Source organism: Tamandua tetradactyla, chromosome 15 (genome assembly GCF_023851605.1).
Source record: "Tamandua tetradactyla isolate mTamTet1 chromosome 15, mTamTet1.pri, whole genome shotgun sequence".
NCBI lineage: Eukaryota > Metazoa > Chordata > Mammalia > Pilosa > Myrmecophagidae > Tamandua > Tamandua tetradactyla.
In genome coordinates this window covers 86,668,779-86,694,303 of record NC_135341.1, presented here as the reverse complement: position 1 = coordinate 86,694,303, position 25,525 = coordinate 86,668,779, and the positions used below count along the sequence as shown (strand labels likewise).

At 35.1% G+C, this 25,525-nt stretch overlaps 1 protein-coding gene and 1 long non-coding RNA gene across 4 annotated transcripts in view; one reads left to right on the top strand and one right to left on the bottom strand.

Moving 5' to 3' along the window:
- Window positions 1-1,798, bottom strand: part of LOC143657679 (uncharacterized) — a 50,351-nt gene extending 48,553 nt beyond the window's left edge. The window contains exons 1-2 of the long non-coding RNA XR_013162947.1: window positions 1,753-1,798; window positions 1,164-1,305 (exon numbers count right to left, since the gene is read on the bottom strand). This is a non-coding gene — a long non-coding RNA (uncharacterized LOC143657679). The remainder of the gene's footprint in view (window positions 1-1,163; window positions 1,306-1,752) is intronic.
- The window catches only part of ATR (ATR checkpoint kinase), a 153,575-nt gene that overhangs the window by 82,569 nt on the left and 45,481 nt on the right, over window positions 1-25,525 (top strand). For all 3 annotated transcript variants that reach the window (XM_077130311.1, XM_077130310.1, XM_077130312.1), the window contains 10 exons: window positions 1,132-1,269; window positions 4,925-5,135; window positions 7,282-7,460; window positions 16,153-16,317; window positions 17,351-17,442; window positions 19,627-19,718; window positions 20,255-20,432; window positions 21,632-21,811; window positions 22,255-22,414; window positions 24,229-24,408. In XM_077130311.1, coding sequence (XP_076986426.1) covers window positions 1,132-1,269; window positions 4,925-5,135; window positions 7,282-7,460; window positions 16,153-16,317; window positions 17,351-17,442; window positions 19,627-19,718; window positions 20,255-20,432; window positions 21,632-21,811; window positions 22,255-22,414; window positions 24,229-24,408 — 1,575 coding nt within the window. The remainder of the gene's footprint in view (window positions 1-1,131; window positions 1,270-4,924; window positions 5,136-7,281; window positions 7,461-16,152; window positions 16,318-17,350; window positions 17,443-19,626; window positions 19,719-20,254; window positions 20,433-21,631; window positions 21,812-22,254; window positions 22,415-24,228; window positions 24,409-25,525) is intronic.

The following is a 25,525-nucleotide window of genomic DNA, read 5'->3' as shown; positions in this document are numbered from 1 at the left end:
TTGAATGATAGTACTAGAAATTTTTAAAGAAAAACCTCTAATAGGGTAACATTTTCTCTATTGTTACTAGTAGTAGTGTCTGGGTGAGAAGGTAATTGTTTCATCAAATAAAACAAACTGTCTTTTCATTTTACATTTTAAAGTGATACTTATTAAAAGGATATAAAGTTGTAGCAGAGTTTTTGTACCTAGTAAGATTTTGGTATAGTTAAAAGATATATTGTTCTTAGTTGCTACTTTTAAAATAAGTACATTTTATATGAACTTCTTTCAAAAGAAAAAGTTTTTAATGAAATTTCTTGAAAATAACATGTGTATTTTTGATGTTTCCCTAATGTGAAATTTTTGCATGTTAATGCATTTTTAAAACTCACAGCTTTTGTTTGTATTTCACATTTCTGTTCATTTAAAAATATTAGTTATAATTTATATCTGGTATTTTCAAAAGTTTTCTCTGAGATTTTTAATGAGTATGCTGAATATATAATATGTAAAATGTAGAATACTGGAAAATCAACTACTTTCAGCTCTACAATCTTTTATATAGTTTTTTTTCAGTAAGTGAAGAATCATTTGAGAAAAGAAACTTTAAAACTTTATAAGATAGTAGTAATGTAGGTAGGTTGAAGTTTAGGTCATACCAATAAAATCTGACTCTAATCCAAAGTAATTTTCTCTTTTATTTTTTTTCCCTATAATCAGTCACCAGTGTTTGTTATAAATGTGAATCTCTTGCCTAATGTCCTGACCCAGAACTTATTGGTTACTTAAGTCATCTATGAGCTCAGATTTAATGTTATCTAAGTAAAGTATTCTATAATCAGGAATGTTAGTCTATTAGAAAACATCATGCATTCATAACCAGCTGTAAGGGGTTGAGACCAAATATGCTGAGGTAGTTAGGCAGAGGTAGCTAGCTCTACATTGCATATAGGGGTTTCAACAGTTCAGGCACTTGGAGTGATTTAGTGTTACCAGAGATGTAGTTTCTGCTTGAGGGTACTTGCCTGTCTCCATGAGAGAAAACCCATGCTGCCATGATTAATTATCTCACATATTGTTTTTTGGCTTTCAATCAGTAGAATAAAATATATAAAACTACTTTTTCTCTACAACCATTTGAATTTATAGGTACGGCATGAGCTTGCCAGTAAAATCTTTACCTGCTGTAGCATTATGATGAAGCATGATTTCAAGGTGACCATCTATCTTCTTCCACATATTCTTGTTTATGTCTTGTTGGGTTGTAATCAAGAAGATCAGCAGGAGGTGAGAGACTGTTATTTTATTTCTGAACATGTGAAACTTGGTTTGTCCAATGTAATAAGAAATATAGATAATAAATGGCTATATATGTACTTATGTAGAAGAATACAACTTTTTAAAAATTATTAGAGCAGTTGTGTATTTAGAGAACAATCATGCATAAGATATAGGGTTCCCATATATCACCCTATTATTAACACCTTGAATTTGTGTGGTATATTTGTTACGGCTGATGAAAGCACATTTTTGTAATTGTACTATTAACTATAGTCCTTGGTTTAATTTAGGATTCACTGTTTCTGTTGTGCAGTTCCATGGATTTTTAAAATTTTTTTATTCTGGTGACATATATACAAATTAAAATTTCCCTTTTAACAACATCTTAGTATATAATTCAGTACCGTTAATTACATTCACAATATTGTGCTAGCAACACCACCATCCATTACCAAAACTTTTCCATCATCCCGAATGGAAACTTTGTACCTTTTAAGCCTTAACTCCCTATTTCCTGCCCCAGCCTGTAGCCTGGTAACCTGTATTCTAGATTCTGACTCTGTTTGTTTGCTCATTCTAATTATTTCATAACAGAGCACACAATATTTGTCCTTTTGTGTCTCACATATTTCACTCGACATGATGTCTTCAAGATTCATCCATGTTGTTGCATACATCAGAATTTCATTCCTTTTTATGGCTGAATAATATTCCATTGTATGGATATATGACGTCTATTTATCCATTGACCAACTGATGGACACTTTAGCTTCTTCCATTTTTGACAACTATGAATAATGCCAATCTGAACATTGATGTGCAAATATCTGTTCTAGTCCCTGTTTTCAATTTCTTTGGGTATATACACCTAGAAATGGGATTGCAGGTCATATGATAATTCTATTCTTAACTTTCTGAGGAACCACCAAACAGTCTCTCATAGCACCTACACCACTGAATGTTCCTTTTTCTCCACATCCTCTCCAACCCTTGTAATTTTTCCATTTTTTTGATAGTAGCCGTGCCTAGTGGGTGTGAGATCATATCTCATTGTAGTTTTGATCTGCATTTCCCTAATGACTAATGGTATTGAGCATCTTTCATGTTTTTTTTTTTGGCCATTTGTACATCTTCTTTGGAGGAATGTCTATTCAGGTCTTTTGCCCAGTTTCTAAGTAGGTTGTCTTTGTTGTTGAGTTAAAGTTAGTATTCTAGGTATAATCAGTGATGTGGTTTCCAAATATTTCTCCCATTATGTAGGTTACCTTTTTACTTTCATGATAAAGTCCTTCAAGGAACAAAAGATTTTTATTTTGGTGAAATCCCATTTATCTGCTTTTTCTTCTCTTACTTGTGCTTGGAATGTAAAGTCTAAGAAACCATTGCTTAACACAAGGTCCTGAAGATACTTCTCTGTGTTTTCTTCTAGGAGTTTTATAGTTCTGGCTCAAATCTTTGATCCATTTTAAGTTCATTGTGGTATGTTGTGAGATAGGGTACCACCTTGATTCTTTTATACATGGACATCCAGTTTTCCCAGCACCATTAACTGAAAACATTATTCTTTAACAATTGAGGTCTTTGCCTTCTTGTCAAAAATCAATTGGCCATAAGTGTAGGGGTAGATTCTTGAGCTTTCAATTTGATTCTACCAAAATCTTTTTTAAACTTTTATTTATTGAAGAAATGTGCAGGCCTTAGTGCAGAAAATTAAAAAGTATACATTACATATGTGCAAATATGCGTATCTCATTTCTGTAAGGATACGTAAGAAACTACTGATAGAGTTTTTTCCTGGAGAACAGTACTTGATTTTGAGTAAATGAAGGAGGATATTTTGCTTTTCTTTTTATAGTATTTTCTAAAGTTTGATTTTTTAAAATTATGGACAGTAAGTTTTCTTTTTCCTAAAAAAATATAATAAGTAGCACATTATTATATTTTTAAGACCGAAATTCAAATTATAAGGGTAAATTATATATAAATATCCATTACTTTAAGTGCTGCATACTAGAATGATTCCATTGTATAGTCATATCATGGTTTATTTAACTAGTCCCATAATAATGATTCTTTGTTTTTGCAAGCAATGCTATGGTGAGCATCACGTCAATGCTTTCTTATGAAAGTGTACGTGTTTGTACTCCAAGTTAGCCAAACTATAACGTAGAGGGCATAGTCCTCTAGATCTGCTAAATCTGTCCAAGACCTCTGACCCCAGCTGTGAGAAGTTGGGTCCAATTACAAAGTTAGAGGTAAATATCCACACAAGACCACCAACTGCAAGTTTGGGGTTTTCCTAAATCCACCCTTGGTTCAATATTCACTGGAAATACTCACTGAATGCTATTATACCCATGGATGTGGTTGATTACAAAGAGAGGAGACAAATTAGAACCAGTCAAAGGAAGAGATACGTAGGGTGGAGTTTAGGAAGTTTCCAAACTTGAGGCTCCCATTGTCCTCAGAATGCTTTATCCTCCTGGCATGGGTGTGTGACAGTATGCACAGAATATTACCAACCCAGAAAACTGGCGTAAGCATCTGTGTCCATAGCTTTTGTTGGAGCATCATTACATTGGCATCGTTGTTTAATTAATAGCCCACATGGCTGAACTCAATTCCGGCTCTCCCCCAACCCAGGTCAGACTGATAGCACATGCCCTGAGGGATCTACTATAAGTTACCTGATTAGCACAAATCATCTGATATTTTCTCTGGAGTCCATGAATAATAAAGACATAGCTATCACTTGCAATATTCTAAAAGTTTGGAGGTTGCCTCCCAGATGGGGGGGTGGGGGGGACAAAAACCAGACCTCTCCTTGAATGGAGCCATGTTCCTTACTACTCATTGTAGGTGTATCTTTACAGTAGATACTGAAAAGCCAGACCATTGGGTTAAATGGTAAATGCATTTACAATTTTATTAGAGACTAAATTATCTGTACTGATTTATAATCCTACCAGGAGTTCATGAGTGTATTAATGTCCCACACAATTGCCAATATTTTCAAACATTTGATTTTTTTGTAACATGATGGAAATTAAATGGAATTTTGTTTTAATTTGCATTTTCATTATTATTAATAAAGTTATGTTCATTGACCATTTACATTACATTATCTCTCCATGTTCCTTGCCTTTTTATTTGTTTGTGTGTGTGTGCGTTTTCCTTCTTTTAAATTAATTAGTAGGAGTGCCTTATAGTGTCTCTATACCAGTTTTTTGCCAGTCATATCTTGCTAAATTCTTTCCAGTGTGTGGTTTTCTTTTTAAACTTTGTTTATGCCTTTTGCCACAACAAAATTTTAAATGTAAATGCTTAATTTATAAATGTTTTATAGCTTTTGAATTTTAAGCCTTTTATATGATGCCTTCTCTTACCCAATGTCATGAACATATTTTCCTACATTTCCATTAATTTATACATGTATTCCTATGAAATTGATTCTTGTGGATAGTGACTCCTCCACAGCATTTATTCTTTTAAAACAACCCTTTATTGGCTTTTTTACACATAAGAAAGTTACTTTATTACTTGATCCATGGTCTTTTGCTTTTTGCTTTTGACAATTGTTGCCTTCAAGTGGTTAATCTTATATGTTGCTTAATAATAAAATATTACATAGACATTTTGCTATAAAATGAGTTATTTTTAGGTTTATACAGAAATTATGGCAGTTCTAAAGCATGGTGACCAGCATACCATAAATACCCAAGACAGTGCATCTGATTTGTGTCAGCTCAGTACACAGACTGTATTCTCCATGCTTGACCATCTCACGCAATGGGCAAGGCGCAAATTTCAGGCTCTGAATGCAGAAAAATTTCCACAGAGCAAGTCACACAAAGATAAGGTAGACTCATTGGGTAAGTCCTAACTTGTACTTCTGTTTCTTCTCTTCGTATTCACCAACTAGCTCTTTCCTTTATCAGTTCTCTAAGCATTAGTTAAAGAAGCAGCCTCATGTGTTCATGGATATCTTTTTCTTTTATGGATGATAGTATAGGCTTTTCACTGAGAAAAAGCAATGAATTTATAATTAGAAAACCTCCATTGAAGTCCTTTACTCTCACTTTCTTGGCAAGGCACATAACTTTTCATTCTACAAAATCAGGTTAGGATTAACGAGATGGAACATATATAAAATAAATGAAATGTTGATACTGCCATTAGCCCACCCCTCTCTCAACCCATTTATTCCATATCCCCTCAGTGTTTGTATATAATCTAAGTCTTCTTTAACCTTTTTAAATTTCTTGTGTATTATTATTAGTAATCTTTTCCACGTTTTAGTCTACTATTTCAAGGTAGATTTTAATTTCATTCATTTCATGTCCTATGAAAAACTATTTTTATTTTTTCCCCCGTTTATGATAGTGTTTGGAATACAGTAGGCTCCATCAAACATGCTTACTACGAACTCCTGTATGTACATTTGTGTTATTTTTTTATCTGTGATATTACATCTCCCACCGAGGTCACGAAAAGGAACTCTTTTTAGAGTTAAAAATTACAACTGTTAATCTCCCCCTATGTCATAAACATTTAATGAAAAGAATGATATTTATCAGACAGTAATGGAATTTCTTACTGTCCTTGAACTATTTTTTTCCCTGTTTTTCAACAAGCAGATGAAATGTGTAATCCATCTGCTTCTTTGTACTTCAGCTGGTCTCACAGACAGCACTTGTTTTTTTCTCTCTAAGCTTTAGGACTATTTCAAAAAAATAAACTATCTAATCCTTAAAGAGGCCTTCACTTAACACATTTCTTATTTTGTAAGCATCTCCCTCTTGTTACCCATATACTGTGAAAACACATACATTCCTGTTGTTAAGCATAATTGTTTGTTATTTTTCTAAACCTTTCTTGATTTCCAAATATTTTTCTGTTTGGAAGAAAGTTTTTCTCTGGAATATGACTAATTATTAATATATTTTCCCTTAATTTAACAGCTAAATCTTTATTCCTATTTCAACATGTCAAAATGGCACTATAAGCCAAATACAAACTCTGTAATCATCATTTCTACTAACAGTTCAATGAAACTTCTAGCTTTTAAATAGTTACATTTGTAATGGTTTAAAAATACAATACCTTTAAGATTTTTTATCCTTTGAAATGATCTACAAATTTAGATGGAAGTAAGGAACTTATTTTGCATTTTAAATACAGTTTCTTTTAAGTCAGTATCTTCATTATTTAAATTTTGAAAAATTTGTTTCCTATAGTTTGCATGCTGTTATGAATTGTTGTTAAAAGTTGAAAATAATTCCTAAACTGGACTTCCTCATTTATGTATCTATCCTATGTCTTTTCCTAGACTCTTGAAAAAATTACCGTAAAGTGTTTATATCTTTATTTCTAAGGTACTTTTGCCTTCTATTTTCATTGTAATAGTTGATGTTATATAAGTTGTAGCACAGTAAAAAATAGGTTAACAAAAATAGTCTAATTTTAAAATAAAATTTAAAACAAGGCGATTTCCGTAATTCTGCTCTTATTAATGGCTTCAGCCTATCAATATTTTTATCATTATCAATAATAAATAATGTCTTCTTTGTGTCTTTTCGAAGGTTAATATAGATTTATAATTAGCCCACACAACAACATTTTAAGAAAGGCAGGGCAGGTAGTAGTATTTCTCTTTTTTTTTTTAAATTTTTTTACATGGGCAGGCACTGGTAATCGAACCTGGGTCCTCTGGCATGGCAGGCAAGCGTTCTTGCCACTGAGCCACTGTGGCCCGCCCAGTATTTCCTTTTAAAGATGCAGGAACAGAAACTCAAATACCTTAATGACTATCCAAGGTAGCATAAGTAATAATAGTAGAATTGGAGCAAGAATCATCTGAGGAATCATCCTGTTCATAGTTACATCTCAGGATGCAATATGATACTTTGCTACATTTAGATTATTTGATGAAATAAATTGAATTTAAATGCTTAAAATGACATTTTAAAATTTCATCTTCTAAGTCTTTAATTACTCAATTATCTTTTTCTAATCTAGTATCTACTATGGATTATGAAGACTATCAGAGTGTAACTCGTTTTCTAGACCTCATACCTCAGGATACTCTGGCAGTAGCTTCCTTTCGCTCTAAAGCATACACACGAGCTGTAATGCACTTTGAATCATTTATTACAGAGAAGAAGCAAAATATTCAGGAGCATCTTGGATTTTTACAGGTTTGAAATTGATATAATGAGTTTATTAGTGATGATTAACGTCATCAGTCACTTATGTTTGTTTGTTCATTTTATTCAGCATCTTTTGTGTGGTAGACACTACTAGGTACTAGATATTTGCAAACACTTTAGAAGCTCCCCACAGACTGGTGGGGAGAGATGAACATCAAGTAAATGTAATATCGTAAGTACAGGGATGTAAATATGTCCTGAGGAAAGATACTTAACCATCCTTTATGTGGGAGATGGGGGTGGGTGAGTTGGAGGTCAGGAAGGGCTTGGAGATGATGTCTAAGGTGGGTCTTTAAAGAATGAATAATATATAATTGAAGGAGGGAAGACATTCCAAGCAGAGGCATCCTTATTGTGTTGGAAAAGAGTAATTTTATGTACTACAAAGTAAAGTATCAGCCTTGGAATGGCAGAGAAAAGTGAATATTTGGCAGAGAAAAGATTACAAATCATAGAGAACCTTTAACATTGCCCAAGGAACTGAGAGGGTTTGAACCAGGGAAGTGTGAATGTCAGGATGTCATTTTAGCTAAATGATTGTGGCGTTGTGGAGGAAGGGTTTGAAAGGACTACATTTCAAAGCAAAGAAGCCATTACTACTATTCTCTTAGGGAGAAGTGTGGACCTGAATTTGAGGGATGAGGTAAGGAGATGTGCTCTTTATTTCAGGAATCAGGCAGTATACCTGAGGATTCTGGTGAGTAGGGAAGGAAAAAAGTAAGGGCTGGTAGGGCTAATACAATGCGATTAAATAAGAGATCAAGATTGATGGGCTTCTTTTAAATCAGAAAGCAGAGTATAGGAGTGTGAGGGTAGTTCAGTAGTAGAATTCTTGCAGCCATGCAGGAGACCCTGATTTGATTCCTGGCCCATGCACTTTCCCCAAACAAGCAAACAAGCAAAAATTCAACAAATAGTGCTGTAGTAACAGTATACTTACGTGGAAAATAATGAAAATGTGACCCTGCCTTACAGCATACAACATAAAAGCAAAGTGTGGTGAAGGAATTGAGAAATCAGTAGCTTGTTACCTTAGAATAAGTATTAACCCTTTCCTACCTTTGTGTTTCTCCTTGTCTAGTTTTGAGTCTGACTCGTTATTAAAATCATCCCCTTACAAGCATGCTCAATTGCCTGCTTCTTCTCCTGCTGTTTTATACTTACTTTGTAAAACTCCAAACCTGAATGAACTCATTGATCTGCTTTCTCAGTCCCTGCACGTAAGCAACCAAACATTGCTAGAGAAGATTCACATAATGTCATTTTTGTCTGTTTTCATTTCTAAGTTTATAATCGTGTATATCAACAGAACTTTGACACTGCCTTTTGTGTTTCTCTATAAATCTACTTTCCCACTCTTCAAGGTGATTATTTCTTAACTTCTCTTCTTTTTTTCAGCTTCTGTCTCACATACTCTCAACTGATGACCTTGCTTAATCGTTCATTTAAAAGATAGAAGCCAAATCTCCACCAAATCTGCCTATGTACCCGTATTCTTTTCCTTCTTTCTTGTTATTATTTCAAAGGAAAGATCCCTTTCTGTAAAAATCCTATCCTTCTACTTTCTTTTTTTTTAAATTTTTTTATTAACGGAAAGAAAAAAAAAAGAAATTAACACAACATTCAGAAATCATACCATTCTACATATGCACTCAGTAATTCTTAACATCATCACATAGATGCATGATCATTGTTTCTTAGTACATTTGCATCGGTTTAGAGGAACTAGCAACACAACAGAAAAAGATATAAAATGTTAATATAAAGAAAAGAAATAAAAGTAGTAGTAATAGTAAAAAACAACAACAACAAACAAACCAACAAGCAAACAAAAACAAAAAAAACCCTATAGCTCAGATGCAGCTTCATTCAGTATTTTAACATGATTACTTTACAATTAGGTATTATTGTGCTGTCCATTTTTGAGTTTTTGTATCTAGTCCTGTTGCACAGTCTGTATCCCTTCAGCTTCAATTACCCATTGTCTTACCCTGTTTCTAACTCCTGCTGAACTCTGTTACCAATGACATATTTCAAGTTTATTCTCTAATGTCCGTTCACATCAGTGGGACCATACAGTATTTGTCCTTTAGTTTTTGGCTGGACTCACTCAGCAGAATATTCTCTAGGTCCATCCATGTTATTACATGCTTCATAAGTTTATCTTGTCTTAAAGCTGCATAATATTCCATCGTATGTATATACCACAGTTTGTTTAGCCACTCTTCTGTTGATGGAGATTTTGGCTGTTTCCATCTCTTTGCAATTGTAAATAACGCTGCTATAAACATTGGTGTGCAAATGTCTGTTTGTGTCTTTGCCCTTAAGTCCTTTGAGTAGATACCTAGCAATGGTATTGCTGGGTCGTATGGCAATTCTATATTCAGCTTTTTGAGGAACCGCCAAACTGCCTTCCACAGTGGTTGCACCCTTTGACATTCCCACCAACAGTGGATAAGTGTGCCTCTTTCTCCGCATCCTCTCCAGCACTTGTCATTTTCTGTTTTGTTGATAATGGCCATTCTGGTGGGTGTGAGATGATATCTCATTGTGGTTTTGATTTGCATTTCTCTAATGGCCAGGGACATTGAGCATCTCTTCATGTGCCTCTTGGCCATCCGTATTTCTTCTTCTGGTAGGTGTCTGTTTAAGTCTTTTTCCCATTTTGTAATTGGGTTGGCTGTCTTTTTGTTGTTGAGTTGAATAATCTCTTTATAAATTCTGGATACTAGACCTTTATCTGATATGTCGTTTCCAAATATTGTCTCCCATTGTGTAGGCTGTCTTTCTACTTTCTTGATGAAGTTCTCTGATGCACAAAAGTGTTTAATTTTGAGGAGCTCCCATTTATTTATTTCCTTCTTCAGTGTTCTTGCTTTAGGTTTAAGGTCCATAAAACCACCTCCAGTTGTAAGATCCATAAGATATCTCCCAACATTTTCCTCTAACTGTTTTATGGTCTTAGACCTAATGTTTAGATCTTTGATCCATTTTGAGTTAACTTTTGTATAGGGTGTGAGAGATGGGTCTTCTTTCATTCTTTTGCATATGGATATCCAGTTCTCTAGGCACCATTTATTGAAGAGACTGTTCTGTCCCAGGTGAGTTGGCTTGACTGCCTTATCAAAGATCAAATGTCCATAGATGAGAGGGTCTATATCTGAGCACTCTATTCGATTCCATTGGTCGATATATCTATCTTTATGCCAATACCATGCTGTTTTGACCACTGTGGCTTCATAATATGCCTTAAGTCAGGCAGCGCGAGACCTCCAGCTTCGTTTTTTTTCCTCAAGATGTTTTTAGCAATTCGGGGTACCCTGCCCTTCCAGATAAATTTGCTTATTGGTTTTTCTATTTCTGAAAAATAAGTTGTTGGGATTTTGATTGGTATTGCATTGAATCTATAAATCAATTTAGGTAGGATTGACATCTTAACTATATTTAGTCTTCCAATCCATGAACACGGTATGCCCTTCCATCTATTTAGGTCTTCTGTGATTTCTTTTAACAGTTTTTTGTAGTTTTCTTTATATAGGTTTTTTGTCTCTTTGGTTAAATTTATTCCTAGGTATTTTATTCTTTTAGTTGCAATTGTAAATGGGATTCGTTTCTTGATTTCCGCCTCAGCTTGTTCATTACTAGTGTGTAGAAAAGCTACAGATTTTTGAATGTTGATCTTGTACCCTGCTACTTTGCTGTACTCATTTATTAGCTCTAGTAATTTTGTTGTGGATTTTTCTGGGTTTTCTACATATAGTATCATATCGTCTGCAAACAGTGATAGTTTTACTTCTTCCTTTCCAATTTTGATGCCTTGTATTTCTTTTTCTTGCCTAATTGCTCTGGCTAGAACTTCCAACACAATGTTGAATAATAGTGGTGATAGTGGACATCCTTGTCTTGTTCCTGATCTTAGGGGGAAAGTTTTCAATTTTTCCCCATTGAGGATGATATTAGCTGTGGGTTTTTCGTATATTCCCTCTATCATTTTAAGGAAGTTCCCTTGTATTCCTATCTTTTGACGTGTTTTCAGCAGGAAAGGATGTTGAATCTTGTCAAATGCCTTCTCTGCATCAATTGAGATGATCATGTGATTTTTCTGCTTTGATTTGTTGATATGGTGTATTACATTAATTGATTTTCTTATGTTGAACCATCCTTGCATACCTGGGATGAATCCTACTTGGTCATGATGTATAATTCTTTTAATGTGTTGTTGGATACGATTTGCTAGAATTTTATTGAGGATTTTTGCATCTGTATTCATTAGAGAGATTGGTCTGTAGTTTTCTTTTTTTGTAATATCTTTGCCTGGTTTTGGTATGAGGGTGATGTTGGCTTCATAGAATGAATTAGGTAGTTTTCCCTCCACTTCGATTATGTTGAAGAGTTTGAGGAGAGTAGGTACTAATTCTTTCTGGAATGTTTGATAGAATTCACATGTGAAGCCATCTGGTCCTGGACTTTTCTTTTTAGGGAGCTTTTGAATAACTAATTCAATCTCTTTACTTGTGATTGGTTTGTTAAGGTCGTCTATTTCTTCTTGAGTCAAAGTTGGTTGTTCATGTCTTTCCAGGAACCTGTCCATTTCTTCTAAGTTGTTGTATTTATTAGCGTAAAGTTGTTCATAGTATCCTGTTATTACCTCCTTTATTTCTGTGAGGTCAGTAGTTATGTCTCCTCTTTCATTTCTAATCTTATTTATTTGCATCCTCTCTCTTCTTCTTTTTGTCAATCTTGCTAAGGGCCCATCAATCTTGTTGATTTTCTCATAGAACCAACTTCTGGTCTTATTGATTTTCTCTATTGTTTTCATGTTTTCAATTTCATTTATTTCTGCTCTAATCTTTGTTATTTCTTTCCTTTTGCTTGCTTTGGGATTAGTTTGCTGTTCTTTCTCCAGTTCTTCCAAGTGGACAGTTAATTCCTGCATTTTTGCCTTTTCTTCTTTTCTGATAAAGGCATTTAGGGCAATAAATTTCCCTCTTAGCACTGCCTTTGCTGCGTCCCATAAGTTTTGATATGTTGTGTCTTCATTTTCATTTGCCTCTAGGTATTTACTAATTTCTCTTGCAATTTCTTCTTTGACCCACTTGTTGTTTAAGAGTGTGTTGTTGAGCCTCCATGTATGTATGAATTTTCTGGCACTCCGCCTATTATTGATTTCCAACTTCATTCCTTTATGATCCGAGAAAGTGTTGTGTATGATTTCAATCTTTTTAAATTTGTTAAGACTTGCTTTGTGACCCAGCATATGGTCTGTCTTTGAGAATGATCCATGAGCACTTGAAAAAAAGGTGTATCCTGCTGTTGTGGGATGTAATGTCCTATAAATGTCTGTTAAGTCAAGTTCATTTATAGTAATATTCAGGTTCTCTATTTCTTTATTGATCCTCTGTGTAGATGTTCTGTCCATTGATGAGAGTGGTGAATTGAAGTCTCCAACTATTATGGTATATGTGTCTATTTCCCTCTTCAGTGTTTGCAGTGTATTCCTCACGTATTTTGGGGCATTCTGGTTCGGTGCGTAAATATTTATGATTGTTATGTCTTCTTGCTTAATTGTTCCTTTTAATAGTATATAGTGTCCTTCTTTGTCTCTTTGAACTGTTTTACATTTGAAGTCTAATTTGTTGGATATTAGTATAGCCACTCCTGCTCTTTTCTGGTTGTTGTTTGCATGAAATATCTTTTCCCAACCTTTCACTTTCAACCTATATTTATCTTTGGGTCTAAGATGTGTTTCCTGTAGACAGCATATAGAAGGATCCTGTTTTTTAATCCATTCTGCCAGTCTATGTCTTTTAATTGGGGAATTCAGTCCATTGACATTTAGAGTTATTACTGTTTGGATAATATTTTCCTCTACCATTTTGCCTTTTGTATTATATATATCATATCTGACTTTCCTTCTTTCTACACTTTTCTCCATGTCTCTCTCTTCTGTCTTTTTGTATCTGACTCTAGTGCTTCCTTTAGTATTTCTTGCAGAGCTGGTCTCTTGGTCACAAATTCTCTTAGTGACTTTTTGTCTGAGAATGTTTTAATTTCTCCCTCATTTTTGAAGGACAATTTTGCTGGATATAGGAGTCTTGGCTGGCAGTTTTTCTCTTTTAGTAACTTAAATATATCATCCCACTGTCTTCTAGCTTCCATGGTTTCTGCTGAGAAATCTACACATAGTCTTATTGGGTTTCCCTTGTATGTGACGGATTGTTTTTCTCTCGCTGCCTTCAAGATCCTCTCTTTCTCTTTGACCTCTGACATTCTAACTAGTAAGTGTCTTGGGGAACGCCTATTTGTGTCTAATCTCTTTGGGGTGCGCTGCACTTCTTGGATCTGTAATTTTAGGTCTTTCATAAGAGTTGGGAAATTTTCAGTGATAATTTCTTCCATTAGTTTTTCTCCTCCTTTTCCCTTCTCTTCTCCTTCTGGGACGCCCACAACACGTATATTTGTACGGTTCACATTGTCCTTGAGTTCCCTGATACCTTGTTCAAATTTTTCCATTCTTTTCCGGATAGTTTCTGTTTCTTTTTGGAATTCAGATGTTTCATCCTCCAAATCACTAATTCTATCTTCTGTTTCTTTAAATCTGTCATTGTAGGTATCCATTGTTTTTTCCATCTTTTCTACTTTATCTTTCACTTCCATAAGTTCTGTGATTTGTTTTTTCAGTTTTTCTATTTCTTCTTTATGTTCAGCCCATGTCTTCTTCATGTCCTCCCTCAATTTATCGATTTCGTTTTTGAAGAGGTTTTCCATTTCTGTTCGTATATTCAGCATTAGTTGTTTCAGCTCCTGTATCTCATTTGAACTATTGGTTTCTTCGTTTGACTGGGCCATATGTTCAATTTTCTGAGCGTGATCCGTTATCTTCTGCTGGCGTCTGGGCATTTAGTCAGATTTCCCCGGGTGTTCGACCCCACAGGTTGAAAGATTTTTCTTTGCAATCTCTGGGTTCTGTTTTTCTTATCCTGCCCAGTAGGTGGCGCTCGTGGCACACGTTTGTCTGTGGGTTCCACCAGTGAAAGTTGCTGTGGGTCCTTTAACTCTGGAAAATTCTCGCCGTAGGGGAGGTTCGGCAGCCGAAGCGTCTTGGAAGAATGCCAGCCGGCCTGGGGTTCCGAATGCGGGGTGGGTCGCCGGCCGTCGCAGCACAGGAGAGTGTCCGGCCAAATTAGCTAGTCGGCCCGGGGCACCAAGCGTGGCGGGAGGGCGCCAGCTGTCGCAGCCCGGGAGAATGCACTGTTCCCAGCCGACGGGGGAGTCACGTGTTTGGAAGGGATCCCCCGGTCACTGTTCTCCGCAGTCTGGGGATTTCCGACCCAACTATCTCAGTTGTTCCGGGGGGCCTCGTGTGGTGGGGGCACCAGCCACCGCGGCCTAAGGGGACCGCCTGTCCAATTCTACCAGCTGGCCTGGGAAGGTGGAAGGGAGGGACTCCGGTCGCTTGCCGTCCCACCCAGGAAAGCCCGTGCCCCTTGGTGATCTCACCGGAGCTGGTTCTCCCAGATAGTCAACCATTCCAGGATGGGGTACGCCGTCCCTTTGATCTCCCTCGTGGCTCCGGGAGCTGCTCTGTATTATCTCCACTCCCCCAGTAGCTGTTCTGGAGGAGGAAAGGTGAGGGCGGCAAGGCTGTCGAGGCTGGTGGCGGAGGAGCACGGTGAAGGCGGGGGAAGATATCCTTTTACTTTCAATTGACTTCAAGGATTCTATCCCTTCAAGTAGTCCTTCTTCTTCCAGTGTCATTAATTTTTCTTCCTCAACAGAGTATTTCCTCTGTATATAGACATGCTCTAGTATCTCCTACTTAATTTTTAAAAAATCCCCTTGATCTTGCATTCTTCTTTAGATATTTCCCATCACCCTATTATGCCTTCACAATATAAAATTATTGAAAGAATTGTCTACCTTCGGAACTTCCTTTCCTCCCATTCCCTCCACCCATTTCAGCAAGCTTCTCTTTCTACACTCCATTGACTCTACTCTTGCTAAGGGAATCATAACTTGTTCCATGTTACCAAGTCCAGTAAATATTGCTCAGCCCTCATTTTCTTAATCTTACACTCTCCTTTCTTTTTAAGACACTCACTTTTTCTCTCACAGCTTCTGGCACATCCCAGGTTTCTTCCAACTTTTCTAATTTCTCTCCAATGTGTCATTTGCTGGCTCTTTTTTGTCAGTACATTTAGAATGCTCATCCCTTCCTTGGTCCTTTTTACTTCTAATCCTCTATTTCCTAGATCATTTCAGCCTTAATATCACCTTTGAGGCTAGGCTTGATATCCTGTTTTCCTTGAAGGTACCTCAATACCAATATATTAAAATGCTTTTTTTTAAAAAAAGTACGATAAAGCACTTGTTATATAAACTATATTCAACAGAATTTAGAATCACTTAGATTCACAGTTTCAGGATCTTGATGTTCTTTATAATCCTCATTATAAATAATAGTTACAGATAAAGATTTGTGTTTTAGTTGAATAAGAGTTTTGAGATAATAGAATGCCAGGTAATAAGTTTGTAATTTTATAATGAATCTGGCTTGAAACATACTTAGTTTTGTTTTGAGGAAAAAAATTATCATATGCTCTTTTCATATATGATTTTATATTTTTATTCCAATTGTGTTTTTTCCCCATTTAATTGTTTTTTAATTGGTTGAACAAAGAAATTGTATGCTGCTATGCATGAACCAGATGGAGTGGCTGGAGTAAGTGCAATTCGAAAGGCAGAACCATCTCTGAAAGAACAGATCCTTGAACATGAAAGCATTGGCTTACTGAGGGATGCCACTGCTTGTTATGACAGGGCTATTCAGCAAGAACCTGATCAGGTAATAACTGAAATACAACACAATGAAAAGAGCCCTGAACTAATTAACTCTAGAAACCTTGATTTCAATACTGGTTCTACTGGTATCACAGTATATCTGGAAAATATTTTATCCTCTCTGATCTTGAGTTTCCTGATGGATAAAATTACAGAATTGTGCTAAAAAATCTCATAGGGCCCTTCCAGTGCCAAATTTCTATGACCTTAGAAAGCCTCACAATGAATGAAATTTATTGTGGAGTGTATTTATATTAAACTGTTTATAATAAGTAAAGTTTATAAAATTTTAGTTTGCTACTGCAAGTTTAAGGCCTGTGTCAATTTTTATAAGCCTGAGAAACTTTTCCAGATCTCACATCCTTCCCCCCCACACACACACCCTGCCCCTACTTAACCGCCTGCAAATTTTTGAAATTCAACCTTTAAATCATTTAGCTGTAATTACTGCTGAGGGCATTTTTCTTTTTATCTCTTGTCTATTGGAACAAGAAAGGGGGTTAGAGTCGTTGACTTACAATCTTGTCTTCACTTCTCTCTAATCTTAGGTTATTGTTTTTTTTCTTATATTTAACATTTACTGAGTTCAAAGTATAGTCTTTGTTTTTCACAATCTTGCTTTCAATTTCAACAAATATTGTATAAGCTTATTTAACTTTTTAGTTACCAACACCCCAAATCCATATGATTAATGTTGTAACCTTTGAGTTTTAATTTTTATTTGAGAAATAATATGGCAAATAATCTTTAACAAAGTATTACAGAGTATGTGTTACTTTTATAGTTGGCTGAACTGAAAATTAGACCAAATCTGGAAAAAATAATAAATGCAATTTTGAGATTTTTTTTAGATTGTCTGCATTTTTTTTAAATTTAAAATGTGTGAAAACATTGGTAAGGGATTCTGCCATATAGTTAATCAAAGTAAACTGCTAAACCAAGAAAGGTAGGCAATATGAGAGGTAAGTGGTAATTTGTAATGATATGTTAAACTATAATTGGTACCATAATTAATAACAATGTTTTCAAATCTCTAGATCATTCATTATCATGGAGTAGTGACGTCCATGTTAGGTCTTGGTCAACTATCTACTGTAATCACTCAGGTGAATGGAGTACATGCTAACAGGTGATATTTCTAAAAGACATGATTTTCTTTGGTTATTGTATCTGGATGAGAATTTTTAATTGGTTAATGTTTACTAAAGAAATGTTAAGTATGTTTTCCTGGGAGTTGGAGATAAGCGTCAAAAATATTTTTTCTACTCTCTTATATAAGTACATCTAGTGTTTAATAGCTTATCTTCTGGTCCAAAGTGTCATCCTTGAATTAGTTTGACTTTAAGGCAGGGACTTCTACCATTAGTGAGACTCATATGAACACTTTCTGAGTCTCCAAAGAGCATCTAATCTCTGCCTACAGTATCAACACCATTTATTTTCTGTGTTGCGAAGAAGAGAGCTGATTTTCCTTAAGAATTGATAAAAATGAAAGCAGCCTTCCTCCCCACCCTCCCAAATGGATTTATTATAGCAAACCGACTTATGCATTAAAATAGCCATGCAAAAAGTTTATGTAAGTTCCAGTCTATAACTTACAAAAATCATGATTCTGAAGTGTCTGAGAGCAGAGAAGCTCATCAGCACTGCTCAGACAGTATCACAGTGGTGGAATTTATGGAAGGATGGGGAAAACTTTGTAGAAGCAGGAAAAGAATGGTTATACATTGTAGATCTGTCTCTCCAGATAGTCGAAAGACTTTATGAACAAAGAGAGAGCAAAAACTGGGCAAAGCTTATTACGGCTCAAGCTAAAGTGCTCCGCTGGGGTTTCAAGTTTACTTATAACACTCTGGACAGTAGACTTTCCTTGTCATTTCTTTGGCTCTGGGAGTCAAAGAATCTTCCTGCCCTTTGGGTTGTGACAAATAGTCAGGTAAAGGATGCTTTGTCATTGGAACATGTGGTCCTTAATTGGACATGTTTTCCTTGGGGCAAATCTTGGTATTTAAACAAATATTTATGTAAAATTATTAAAATGTGCTCAATCTACGCAATCACTGTTTTTAATGAACCCATTTGTGTGATAAAATTCTCATTGCCATTGGCATTTTGGTACCTCTTGGTTTAATGCTTGGTGTGACACATCCTTTCTGGATAGCCATATGCTCAGTGCTCATTCTACTCAGACTTTTATCCTGAAAAATTTTGGCTTTTGATGATAAACTTGTTGCGTCATTCAAAGTTTGACTTCTGAAATTGGATTTTTATTGTTTCTTTTAGCCATATTCTAAATTGGTTTTGTTGGTGTTCATATTTAGGAATTAAAGAGTACTCAATATTTATGCTGATTATTTTAAAAATTAAAAATGGGTCATTCTAAAAATATTCTTTATGTGCTTTTACTATAGAACAAGCGAGGAGGACTTATAAAGGAAACTGACCTGGGTATCAATCCCAACCTCTCTGAGTCTGTTTCTGTACTCAATAAAATGGGGGATAATAAGTATTATTAGTTAATATCAGTGTTATTAAATAATTAAATGGAAAAATGTGCCTAACTCAGTTTCTACTATATAGTAGGTATTAAAATAGTATAATTATAAAGAAAAAACATGAGGAAAGTCTAGCTACTGCTTTGCAGTCATGATCCAAATTATCACTTGTCATCTTGGTGTCTCATAAGTAGAATGCTTAGGAAAAAGTAATCAAACTATATCAGACTGGTTTTTCAAATCCAAATTTTAAAGTGACTCAAAATATTGACAGAATAGGTAAATATTTTAGCCAATTTTGTATTTTTTGTGATGTCATTGACATATCATTTGTAGCTTTCTTATGAACTTGATATAAAGTGTCCAGTGCTCCCTCAACTGCCCCAACCCACCCCACCAGCTCCTATATTTTTGTCTTTAAATTTCATTTAAAATGCTAAGTTATAATCACTGACTTCTGAATATACATGCCTTTGGTTGGCTCTTTTTCTTCCTTGCCCTTTGTTCAAGTTTGCAGCTAATCATACAGTGGATTTTATAATTGTCTAGGTATTAATTCTGCTCTAATATTGGCACAATTTAATTTTTCAGGGAATGGCATCTTTAAAGGGGTCTATTAGAAATAATTATCAAGAAGATGTTTTGGGGCAGTGGAAAGATGAAAATTTTCTAGGTTGTTTTTGGATAGAGAGAATTATTTTATAACTGAATACAAAATACAGTGCAAATACCAATACAATAAATAGAGTACATGTATAAATCTTTGTGACATTTTAAATTTAAATACAAGTTTAGTTGATGTGAGTTTCTTTTGATAGATCTGAATGGACAGATGAATTAAACACTTATAGAGTGGAAGCAGCTTGGAAATTGTCACAGTGGGATTTGGTGGAAAAGTATTTGGCTTCAGGTAAAGTTGCTTCTTAAAATGTAAGCAGATTTGGGCGGGCCGCGGTGGCTCAGCGGGCAAAGTGCTTGCCTGCTATGCCGGAGGACCTCGGTTCGATTCCCGGCCCCAGCCCATGTAACAAAAACGGAGAAACAGAATACAATAAAACAAGAAAATGTTTAAAAATGTTTCCCTTTCTTCCTTCCTTCCTTCCTTCTATCCTTCCTTCCTTCTCTCTGTCTTTCCTTAAAAAAAAAAAAAAAAAAAAAAAAAAAAAAATGTAAGCAGATTTAAGGGCAGTGTAACAGTGGTTCAGTGGCAGAATTCTCTCCTGCAATACTGGAGACTCAGGTTCGATTCCTGGTGCCTGCCCATGCAAAAAAAAGCAAATTTAATATTCCGTAAATATTCAGACTTAAGTACCTAAGCAGCATTCATAATTAATCTTTCACCCTATTTCATGATTTACTTGTTTAATTGTGTAAAGTAGAATGAAACCATTTGAGCTTGAACTTAGCTACCATGGCATTCGTTGACTCTCAAAATTTGTTTTTCAGATGGGAAATCTACAACATGGAGTGTCAGACTAGGACAACTATTGTTATCAGCCAAAAAAAGAGATACCACAGCTTTTTATGACACTTTGAAGCTAGTGAGAGCAGAACAAATTGTACCTCTTTCAGCAGCAAGCTTTGAAAGAGGCTCCTACCAACGAGGATATGAATATATTGTGAGGTATTTTGGGGTTTCCATTTCTATATTACTGGTCCTCAAATGTCATAGGACAGACTTGGAAATTTTTAAATGTATCATTCTGTTAATATGTTTGGTACATCAGGTATAACTATGCTAATTAACTTATTCTTTTTACCTCACAATCATGCTGTAGTTTTAAAAATATGTTCTAACATACAACCTTTTAATTGGAAAACAATTATGAGACTTCTGTAAACAGTATCAAAATATCTTATGTTTGACCTCTTGTATTGCCATTGTTTACTTTTTATATAACTAACCTAAATAATCTTAGACACCTAGATTTATAAAACAGCTAAGTGCTGTGCATGGCTCATTGGTCATTAGTACTTGTTGCATCCTTTTCCATCTTCACTTACATTTCCCCCCAAAAATACAGACCTTACATTACTAAAAAGGAACGTTAACTTTTAGAGTTAAAGAAGTAATGGTGGGCCGCGGTGGCTCAGCGGGCAAAGTGCTTGCCTGCTATGCCGGAGGACCTCGGTTCGATTCCCGGCCCCAGCCCATGTAACAAAAACGGAGAAACAGAATACAATAAAAACAAGAAAATGTTTCCCTTCCTTCCTTCCTTCCTTCCTTCTATCCTTCCTTCCTTCTCTCTGTCTTTCCTTTAAAAAAAAAAAAAAAAAAAAAAAAAAAAGAAGTAATGGTAAACATTTAAGGTCTGTTGATTCATCTAAGAAAAACTATAAAATAAATGTTGAAATTGGAATATAATACATTTAAAAGATAATTAAGTGATTTTTTTTAGCTAGAAGAACTATTTCGTGTCAGCCTCTCTAATAAAAGATTAATGAAAACAGCAGAGTTTAATTCTGTTCTGTAGCTGTATCCTTTTACCTTGAGTAGGGATCATAGCCACTAACCATGATTTAGTGGGGAAAAAAGCAAGTGTTACTCTTAGAAAAAAATAATTCAGAATGCTTTCATGTCAGTTTTTCTTACTACAATCAAATATGTCAGGTCCTCTAATAGTAGCACAAGCAGTATATTCAGATATTTCCTGTTGATTTACTGTTTACACCCAATATGAAGATATAAATATACCCACAATATATACTAAAGTTCTTCAAAAAACTGCTCATTTCATATTCTTCGTGACTGATGTATGTGCTTTATATATGAGATTAATACAACTGAATGTGATCATGTTTTAACATAGACTCTGTCTTTAGATTGCACATGTTGTGTGAGTTGGAGCATGGCATCAGATCACTTTTTCACCAGTCTCCAGGTGATAGCTCTCAAGAAGATTCTCTAAACTGGGTAGCTCGACTAGAAATGACCCAGAATTCCTACAGAGCCAAGGAGCCCATCCTGGCCCTCCGGAGGGCCTTACTAAGCCTCAACAAAAGGTTTCTCACATTTTTTTTTCATGTCTGTGATTTTGAATTTAATATTATATTTGAATTTTATTTGGCAGTATTTGTAATTTTAGATTTTCTGTCCAATTTATATGTTTCTGTTGTCAGTTGTCAAGGCTACACCATATAGTTAAAATGAACCTAGAACATAAAATCACTTTTATATGCAATATATCTTATTTTAATGTTTAAAAACATATCTAGGGGAGTTAGTGATATATGTTAAGAAAAAAAGTCTTTATAGAATGCAGTAGATGAAAATGGAATACTCTGAGAAAATTTTAAATTAAAATTAATTTTTAAACAAATCCATCTTCTTTGAATTCTTTGTAGTTTACTGAGAAGATTCCATGTTGGAAAGAGATGTTTTGATTAAGATGTTTTAATATACTTAAAAATGCTCTTTTCCCCTTTATTTTCTCACATTCCTTTAGGCCAGATTACAATGAAATGGTTGGAGAATGCTGGCTACAGAGTGCCAGAGTAGCTAGAAAGGCTGGTCACCACCAGACCGCCTACAATGCTCTTCTTAATGCAGGAGAATCACGACTTGCTGAACTGTATGTGGAAAGGGCAAAGTGGCTGTGGTCCAAGGTAATGGCAGAAGGAATGTCATCGTGTGTGTGTGTGTGTGTGTGTGTGTGTGTGTGTGTATGTGCCTGCACACGTGCGCGCGGAGTCTCTCTCTCCCTCTCTACATATATACGTATATATAATCTATTGAGGATTATGTGCTTCCTGCCTACGAAGACCTAAGAGAAGATCCCTAATCCAAGTTCAGAACCTTCTTTTGCTGTTACCCTTTTCATCATTTATCTACCATAGTCTGGCAGAAACTGCATCTTCTACTCTGAAGTACCCAAATACCTTCCCATTGTTTTTATCTTCTGTATGCACACAGGGTGTACTTATTAGGTACTTGATAAATATTGGTTAAGTGAATATAACACTATCCCTTGTTTAGGCCTTTAGCAGATAATTAATTTTGTGCAAACTCAAGAGTCACTTCCAGTCTAGCCTGCCAGGAAGAGTCTAACATCAGAATAGAAGTGCCCCGCAATCCCAAATTAAAGCTGTAGTAATGAGAAGGGGAGATATTGGATGAGTTAATAACCAAACTACTTGCAAAAGTCTTTCTCGGATTTAAAATGTCTGTTAATCACATGACTCTTCATGCATGCCACCAATTTAAAATTTGTAGTAGATAGAGTGTTCTGAAATTAACACTTAGCACTGTAGTCTCTAGTTGTACCAACTTTGTGGTGGCTGAGAAAGGACAGTGGTGGAGCTTTTTCCTGAATGGTAGGTGAAAGTAATAATTCAACCAGCATTAATTGATTCTTGATCATTTTATGAGCTAATTAGACTATGTATTTTAATACCTTAAACTTAATATGTCCAAAGTGCAGTTCATCAACCACAGGAACACAGATTAAGAACATGCCTTTTGTTCGTGAATGTGATGTAGTCTATCACAAAGTGTCTCAGTCTTTGCTCTTCTGATTTATCTTTTGAATCCTTTCCCACCTATTCATCTCCAGTGCTTTAATTCATGCCCTTATAATTTATGGCCTCTAACTATCATAATCTTTTTTTAGGAGCTTACCATTACTCTATTTAGAGTCTGCAATCTTTCTAAAATACATTTTGAATCATGTTGCTTCCCTGCTTAAAATCCTTCAAAGTATTCTTTGTTCCTTTAGGATTATATCTGAACTCTAGGAAGTATATAAGAAGGCCCTTCTGATTGAGTCCTAGTCTTCCTCTTCAGCTTCATTAGTTCCTACGTCATAAACTCTGGCTTCAGCTCAAACTAGACTTGCCTATTTCCAGGTCAAATTATTGTTCTTTCTGCCTAGAATGTTCTTCACTAAATTCTCTGACAGGAAAATTTCTCCTTACTCTTTAAGACTTAATTCAAATTTCACCTCATTTTGTAATTTTTCCTAATTCCTGTTCTCCCCTATCTTCTGGTATCCCACATGGGTTTAGAGGACTCCCCTTCTCTGTCCTTCCGAATACCCATGTATAACCCACTCTTAATGTCACTTAGCACATTGTGTTGTTAGTCTGCATAGTCCTTTTCCTCACTAGACAATGAACTTCTTTAAGCCAGAGATCTTGATATATTCATCTTTGTTTATCCCCAGTCACCTACACATATCCTGGTTGTAAAATGAATGAGTAAATGAGTGACCACTTAAAAGGCTTCTATGTGAACTGAAGTAATACTTTCTTTTTAGCATTTCACTCTATAGGAGGGAAATAAGAGAGATAAAAATGAAGTGAAAATGGATTTGTACATAAACATCCTTAGTCAGCTTTAAATGCGAGTAATTTTATGTATTTTTCAGAAAAAAAATATATTATTAAAATAAAAGATTTGTTGCTGCCTTTACTTCTTTCAGGGTGATGTTCATCAGGCATTAATTGTTCTTCAAAAAGGTGTTGAATTATGTTTTCCTGAGAATAAAACCCCAACTGAGAGTAAAAACATGTTAATTCATGGTCGAGCTATGCTGCTAGTGGGTCGTTTTATGGAAGAAACAGCAAACTTTGAAAGCAATGCAGTTATGAAAAAATATAAGGCAAGTATATGTATAATGTGATTTCAGTTAGAAACTCAGTGTTATTTTTATTTTTAGGATGGCATAAAATCATTTTAAAGTCCATGTGGAAGAAGATATGTATAAAAATAGCCAGTAAACTAAAAAAAAAAAAAAAAAAAAAAAAAACTTTTTAGTTAGTATTTAACACACACATATAGTTTGAGGAGTAATTACAAAGTAAACACACTCATGAAGCCACCACCCAGGTCAAAAAGTAGAATATATTAGCACCCCTTCATTCCATGCAGCAATCGATGTTACCTCTCTTCTCAAAGTTAACCACATACTAGCCTGAAAAATGTTGAACAAAAAGATATACCTTCCTTAGCAGGTATTACACTTTAATATAAATGGTATAGGTAGAAATATGCTTCTAAATAATCCGTGCATTAAAGAAAAAATTGCAGTGGCAATTAGAAAATGTTTTTCACTGAATGATAAAATAAGACATATCAAAACTGTGAGCCGCAGCTAAACCCATTTTTGAAGGGAATTTATCATTTTATTTATATATATTAGAAAACAAATGAAAATTAATGAAATAAGTGTCCATCTCAAGGAGTGAGAAAGGGAACTGAAAAAGAAAAATATGAAGAATTTAGGTAAAAGGAAATAATAAAGATAAAAGCAGGTAACTAAAATTTATGGGCATGCTACCCAAGAAAAGGGAGTAACCAGAGCACGATATCCAGAATCTTCATTCGGGCCTGAGCCTTTGATTGAATACCAAGCTCAACATGCATAAGATTAAAACTCCATGAGATCAGGCTAGAACAATACCTGGGAAGGATTAGAGGAGGTATAATAAGAACAATTTTTAGAGCTCACTCAGGGCTGAGACTCATTCAGATTCTAACCAACCAGACTTAGAGAGGCCTTGTTGTATACATGGAGCATTCAATAGAGACACCAGAAGGACCACCCCTTAGAAGTGAGGCTACATTAGCTCTAGACTAAAGGCTACTCTACATCCACCTTAAAGCAGCTTCAAAAGAAGCTTTAAGAAAAGTAAGCTGATTTGCAGGTAATCATGCTCCTGCCAGAATAAAGTTTAACAGTCTTTACAGGAAAACAACGAAATCTGAATTCAACAAGA